This window comes from Herpailurus yagouaroundi, unplaced genomic scaffold (genome assembly GCF_014898765.1).
Source record: "Herpailurus yagouaroundi ecotype Mexico unplaced genomic scaffold, PumYag 490, whole genome shotgun sequence".
Taxonomy (NCBI): Eukaryota; Metazoa; Chordata; class Mammalia; order Carnivora; family Felidae; genus Herpailurus; species Herpailurus yagouaroundi.
The window spans coordinates 264,840-271,623 of record NW_024412707.1 but is presented as its reverse complement, the minus strand read 5'-3'; the positions used below and the strand labels follow the sequence as shown (position 1 = coordinate 271,623).

Below are 6,784 nucleotides of genomic sequence, written 5' to 3'. Positions count from 1 at the left end.
TGCCAGGGGGCTGCTGGGTGCCAGGAGCTGGTGCCAAGAGGTATCCTCATCCCAGCCTGCAGGCTCCTGCCAGGGCTGAGCACCAGCCCATGTACCCAGTGGGGTGTTGCACTGCCGGCTTACTGGGCCAGTCCCCACAGCCACGTTTCTAGTTACCTGCCACCCCCCACCCCCCGGCCTGCCGCCTCCCCAGGGCTGTGTCCTCTCTAGCTTAGGCGCTTGCTGCTCCCACACCCTGTGTTGAACAGTAGGGCAGAGGACTCTGCTGTTTTTTGCTGGGAAGAAACGAAGCAACACCTTGCAGGGGTCTTGGCCCTGCAGCAGGGGTCACCCCCTCACAGACATAGTGGCGGCCCACTATGCTGGCTGTGAATTCCCAGCAGGCAGCTCCACCGTGGCCCCACCCAGTGGAGGGTGCAGCGAAGCCTACTCAGTCCTGTGGGGAAGTTTGGGCTCAAGAAGAGTCCTGTCTGACCCAGCCTGGGAGGACTTGGTCAGTCAATGTGCCTTTCCGGGGCTGTGAAGTGGCTGGCACAGCTAGAGCAATGGGTACCTGTGGAAGCCCTCAAGTTCTGTTTTGCTGCCTGCTCTCTGCCTGGTTTTCTGTAGTTGGACTGATCTCCCACAAGGGCAAGTAATCCCTAGTTGCAGGGCCTGGCACATAGTGAAGCGGAGGCCACTGTGTGGATGCCTCAGCAGGGCTTGGGTTGCCCTGAGATCTGGTGGGGAGCAGGCAGTGGCACAAGGCTGTATGGTGGGTGTCTGGTTGGCTCGAACATATCAGTGTGTCTCCCTGTCCATTTTTCAGGGCTGCTCTCACCAGCGCCCAGGTGGTCTCTGCCCCCTTCCCAAGGCTGGGCTCTATTCTGTGCTGACCATTTCTGGTAACACCCAGCAGGGGAGCCTGAACTCTTTACACAGGCAAGGGGCCCAGGCCACCTTCATTAAATGTAGATGCCCTCAGGCCTCTGGACCTACGGAGCTGGTTCTGCTGCCCTCTGGGCCATGGGTAGGTTCCTGAACCAACCATCCCCCCCTCTCCATTTCCCCCACACCCCTGGGCTTACCCCATGAGAGGGGAGCTGTCCTAGGGGCCAGAGAGACAGCTGGTAGGCTGAAGCTGAGGCCTCCCAGCCACCCCGCACCCCAGGTCTGGTCACATTCCTGAGGGACCTGCTGAGCCTCCCTGGCCCAGGGGGTGGGGGAAGGGCAGGCAGGGATGGGCCTAGGGCTGCTGCAGGCCTCCACCCCCACCCCTGGCTCCATTCCAAGGGAGCCCAGACCTGCCTGAGTTGGGTGCAAAAAGCCAGAACCTCAGGATCCTAGGGATCTGCAGCTCTGGGGGGTGGGAATGGGGAGCGGGAGCCCCTCCGCATCTGGCTGCAGCTGCCAGCTGCTTTGGCGGGCTGGTATTGAAAGGCCTGTCTTGCAGAAACTCCTGCAAGGGGAGGCCATGTGGTCAGGCTGGGCTGGGCAGGAGGGGGCTGGGCCCTCTGGGGGGTGGGGGGGGGGGTGGCAAGAACAGATCAGGAAGGGAAGGAGGCAGGAGAGCCAGAAGCGGTTGAGACTGGTTCTTATAAATAGCCCATTGCACCAGGGCCTCCAATTTTGACCTTTTGTTATGTAAATGTGGCCAGCCTGGGAAGGGCCTTGCCCAGGCCTCCTGCCACCACGCCTGCCCGCCTGGAATTACAGAGGAATTACGCGCCTGCTACCAGCTCCCTGACAGGCCTAGGTGGCCCCTTAGAGTACCCTAAATCTCTTGGGTGGGAGGAGGGTGCAGCCCTGGTGAGCTCTCCAGACCTGTGACCTTCCCTGCCACCAGGCCTGACTGCTGGGCACTGTGGCCTCCATCCTCTGCCTGGCTGCCCCTTATGTCCCACCCAGAGAGACCCCAGACTTTCCTGGGAATAAGGGCTCCAGGGCCACCAGGTGCCTTCTCCTTCACTGTTCCTCCTTCCCTCCCTTGCTGGTGTATATATGGGTGACCCTGTCCATCTTCTCCTCCCCAGGTGACCAGGCATTGATGCACCCCCAGGGAGGCCACGCGCTCAAGGAGGCCACCCCCGCTGGCTGCTGCTCACATGGTTTCTGGGCCCCTGGCACTACGGTAGGCTGGGGACAGGGAACTGGCAGGATGGAGGGAGGGGGAGACATGGGGGAAGGCTTTCTGGGCGGCCCACACAGCCTTGCAGTTCTCAGCCTGGTCCTTTGTGTGTATGCAGTGCTGGGGTGCATGGAGGGGAGGTTGGGGCCCACTGTTCTCAGCCTGCAGAGGAAGGGCTGCTGTGGCTCACATGCTCTTGGAGGACGGGACCTCCTGCCCTTGGCCTGCCCCTTGCCAGTCTGGGAGCACCAGGCATCCTGGGTGCTGGTGGGGCTGACACCACATTTCCCTGGGGCTGGGTGTCCCTGCCAGTGTGGAAGCTGTGCCTTGGGCTCTTTGTCCCTGACTGGCTGGCTGAGGAGCAGGGAGTGACAGAGGGTAGGTTCTCTTGGGACCTGGGCTCTAGCCTCTGAGCCCCAGCTGAACGGTCTTGTAAGGCTGGGTTGGCTGAGCCCATACTTGCTGCCTCCTATCAGGCCCTGAGTGCTAGCTTGTGGCTCTGTCTACCCATGTGTGTTCATGGTGAGTTCCAAGGCCTTCTTTGGGATGTGCATGGTTATTAGAGTTTCCGTCTATCAGAGCAGGTGTGGGGTAACTGGGAGTGGGAAGTGTTTGAGTTACAGAAAGCCAGCATGGGCGTGATCCCTTCAGGCTCTGCCCTAAGGGAGGCAGAACTGGGTTGGATACACTGGTAGAAGCTGGATGGTCCTGGGTAGGGTGAGGCTCAGAGCAGTCAGTTACTTTTGGAGACGTGAAAGCACATTTGTCAACTGCATGGCACAGAGTTGCCTGTGTGAGGGGCCAGAGGGAGCATGGAGCCACACTTTGTGCCTTGGGTCCTGCTGCTCATTTGGGTGGGTGCATGGTCAGAGCATTACTGCTCCCAGAGACCATGTGCATGCTCTTACAAAGCCCACCTGCAGGATTCTCGGGGAGGTCAGAGGTTTCTGTGTGTCTATTACTTAATGACATCAGTGACTGTACCAGGCTGACAAGGCCAGCTGGCTGCCGTTCCCAGGGCCCCAGTGGTGCCAGAGGCTTGGCCAGGCCACCTTTTCTGCTCAGCACCTAGCGACCCAGGCTGGGGTGCTCAGGGCCCTCCTGAGCTGGGAGCAGGCATTGGCAAGGGACTCTGGCTGGGCTGCAGTGTCTGAAGGCAGGAATGTGACGTTGACAAACCTGTAAGTTTGGGAAGCCACTAGGGTTGTTTGAGAGGCACTCAGGGCAGAGCAGAGGTCACAGGTGGCGGCTGCATAGGAAAAAGAACCTTTATTTGACATTGGGAGGTATAGCCTGGCAAACTTAATTTCTAGTTTGCCCTAAAAACCAGGAAGTTATATGCCCATGTGGGAAGTGAGCCTGCCCGGGAGCTTCTGCTCACTTCATTCCCCACTGCTTCCCAGTACCTCACAGTCCCCTGCTGGTCATTTTTAAGTCCCCTGTGGGCATGTGGTCGACTTGAGTGTGGAGACGGTACCCTGGGTTATGGAACCAAATTCACATCCGATTGTCTCTGCTTAGCATCATGTGACCCTCATTGTCCTCTGTTTCTGTTTTTCTCATTGGTGCAAATGGGGCCAGTGCCAGTGTCTCTTTTTCAGGCAGCATGAGCCCCGATGGGTAGTGTGAGTTCCCTGCTTGGGTACTGTGCCAGTGAGGCCCCCTGAGCACCACTGCAACCCCACATTGTCTCCAAGCCCTTGGATGAGGCTCCCAGGTGGTTAATGCCCCATGTGTTCTTGCCCACAGGTGGTACGCGTGGGCAGGGCGAGGGGACATGGGGCCCGACATGGAGCTGCCCAGCCACTCCAAGCAGCTCTTGTTGCAGCTGAACCAGCAGAGGACAAAGGGCTTTCTGTGTGATGTCATCATCATGGTGGAGAACTCCATCTTTCGGGCCCACAAGAATGTTCTGGCTGCCAGCAGCATCTACTTCAAGTCCCTAGTCCTGCACGATAACCTCATCAACCTGGACACGGACATGGTCAGCTCCACGGTGTTCCAGCAGATCCTGGACTTCATCTACACAGGCAAGCTGCTGCCCAGCGACCAGCCAGCTGAGCCCAATTTCAGCACTCTCCTCACTGCCGCCAGCTACCTCCAGCTGCCCGAGTTGGCAGCCCTCTGCCGTCGTAAACTCAAGCGAGCCGGCAAGCCCTTTGGCTCCGGACGGGTGAGTGCCACCGGCATGGGGAGGCCTCCCCGCAGCCAGCGGCTGTCCACAGCCTCTGTCATCCAGGCACGGTATCCGGGGCTCATGGACGGACGCAAGGGGGCCCACACCCCCCAGGAGCTCCCCCAGGCCAAAGGCTCGGATGACGAGCTCTTCCTCGGAGGCTCAAGCCAGGAGGGCGTGCATGGCCTGAGCCGGGCCGTCTGTCCCACCAGTGGGGAGGCTGGCCTGGGCAGCTGCAGCACCAATGGGAGCAGTGGGGGCTGCGAGCAGGAGCTGGGCCTGGACCTGTCCAAGAAGAGCCCTCCCCTGCCCCCTGCTACTCCCGGTCCCCCCCTGACCCCGGAAGACCCGGCCCAGCTGAGTGACAGTCAGCATGGCTCGCCCCTCTCAGCCTCTGCCCCTCCTGTTGCCAACAGTGCCTCTTATGCTGAGCTGGGGGGCACCCCCAATGAGCCCATGGATCTGGAGGGGTCTGAGGATAACCACCTGAGTCTGCTGGAGGGGCCTGGTGGGCAGCCCCGGAAGAGCCTGCGGCACTCAGCCCGCAAGAAGGAATGGAGCAAGAAGGAGCCTATGGTGGGGTCCCCCTTTGAGCGGAGAGAAGCGGGGCCCAAGGGCCCTTGCCCGGGGGAAGAGGGCGAGGGGCTAGGGGACAGGGTTCCCAATGGCATCCTGGCCAGCAGCGTTGCGGGGGGTGGCCCCAGTGGGCCTTACACGGAGCCCCCGTACTCCTGCAAGGAGGAGGAGGAGAATGGCAAGGATGGAAGTGAGGACAGCGGGCAGAGCGGGAGCGAGGGGGGCAGTGGCCATGCTGGTACCCACTACATGTACCGGCAGGAGGGCTACGAGACGGTGTCCTATGGGGACAACCTGTATGTGTGCATCCCCTGCGCCAAAGGCTTCCCCAGCTCTGAGCAGCTCAATGCCCACGTGGAGACACACACAGAGGAGGAGCTGTTCATCAAGGAGGAGGGTGCTTACGAGACAGGCAGCGGGGGCGCTGAGGAGGAGGCTGAGGACCTGTCGGCGCCCAGCGCGGCCTATGCTGCTGAGCCCCGGCCCTTCAAGTGCTCCGTCTGCGAGAAGACCTACAAGGACCCTGCCACGTTGCGGCAGCACGAGAAGACACACTGGCTGACTCGGCCCTTCCCCTGCAACATCTGTGGCAAAATGTTCACCCAGCGCGGCACCATGACACGTCACATGCGGAGCCACCTGGGCCTGAAGCCCTTTGCCTGCGATGAGTGTGGCATGCGCTTCACCCGCCAGTACCGCCTCACTGAGCACATGCGCGTGCACTCGGGCGAGAAGCCCTATGAGTGCCAGCTCTGCGGAGGCAAGTTCACCCAGCAGCGCAACCTCATCAGCCACTTGCGCATGCATACTTCCCCCTCCTAGCTCCTAGAAGCCAAAGACCCTTCTCCCCGGCCCAAGGGTGCCCTCTGCAGACTTGCCCTCGGGAGCCAACGGAAGGAAGAAAGAAGCACGGAGGCCAGGCAGGAGGGGCCAGGACCCCCAGGTCCCACAGGGGTAGCTCCTGGTGGCACCTCCAGCCAGCAACCCCCCCCCCCCCCCCCCAGAGCTTTAATGGACAGTCTGTACCAAGAGAAGAGAGAGGAGGGAAGCCGATGGGCCCAAGCTCCGCATGTGCATTGCTGGTGTGCAGTCTACCTCCCGATTCCGCCCAGGCCTCTGGCTCCCCGAGACGGCCACTGCGGGGCCCGTGGGAGTGGGTCATGGGGGTCTTGCTGGGATCTGGCCCCTTTCCCGCAGGCTGGGTCAGAGCAGGGGGCAGTGGGGGCCTCCCTCTGCTGGGGAGGAGCAGGGCTGCCCCGTGGCCAGGGGCGGTGTCTGTGTGCATGCACGAGTGCTTGTCTGTGTGCGGGCCACCCTGGCTTTTCGGGGAATGGTGCTGGAGGGGAGGGGACAGAGCCCTCCTTCCTGGAGCCAGGGGTCACTGCTCACTGGCGCTGGGACAGTCAGGGGGGCCCCCACCGCCTACCTCTCCACAGCTAAAGAGCCCTCTGGGCCTAGGTTGCTGTTATTCCTACTGATCTGTTCCTTTTTTCTTTTTGAATTTTGTTTTTTAAACCAAAACTAACAAGAGTTTATTTTCCTCCCGGCCCCTCGGGGCTGAGCCTGGGTCTGCAGACTGAATGTACAGGGGCAGCTGCCCTCCTGCCCCCGCCCCGGCTGAGGGGCGCCCACCCCTCCAGGCCCCAGAAGCCCTTCTAGGCCAAAGGCTTCCCTGGGCCCCGAGCCCCGCCTCGGCTGCCTCAGGAGAGAGAGTGATTTACCTATAGTTTCCGAGGAATATTCTTTGTTTAGAGGTACTTCTTTTTTATTAAGAGAAAAACCAGTGTAATGTTTATGTGAATGTTTGAACTGGAAGGTCTGGGACTTGTGGGGGGAGGGGGGAGGCTGGACTCAATGCCAGAGCCGTCGGTACTCTTCTTTTTCATTTTCTGTGTGTGTGTGTGTGTGTGTGTGTGTGTGTGTGT

The 6,784-nt window shown here is 60.7% G+C and overlaps 1 protein-coding gene across 1 annotated transcript in view; it reads left to right on the top strand.

Annotated features, from left to right (window-relative positions):
• The first annotated feature begins 1,568 nt into the window (after nucleotides 1-1,568).
• Nucleotides 1,569-6,784, top strand: part of HIC2 (HIC ZBTB transcriptional repressor 2) — a 9,030-nt gene continuing 3,814 nt past the window's right edge. Inside the window, exons 1-2 of the mRNA XM_040464636.1 lie at nucleotides 1,569-2,110; nucleotides 3,857-6,784. The exon at nucleotides 3,857-6,784 is cut by the window's right edge and continues 3,814 nt beyond it. Of these exons, the coding sequence (XP_040320570.1) occupies nucleotides 2,085-2,110; nucleotides 3,857-5,681 (1,851 nt within the window). The 5' untranslated portion in view covers nucleotides 1,569-2,084 and the 3' untranslated portion in view covers nucleotides 5,682-6,784. The remainder of the gene's footprint in view (nucleotides 2,111-3,856) is intronic.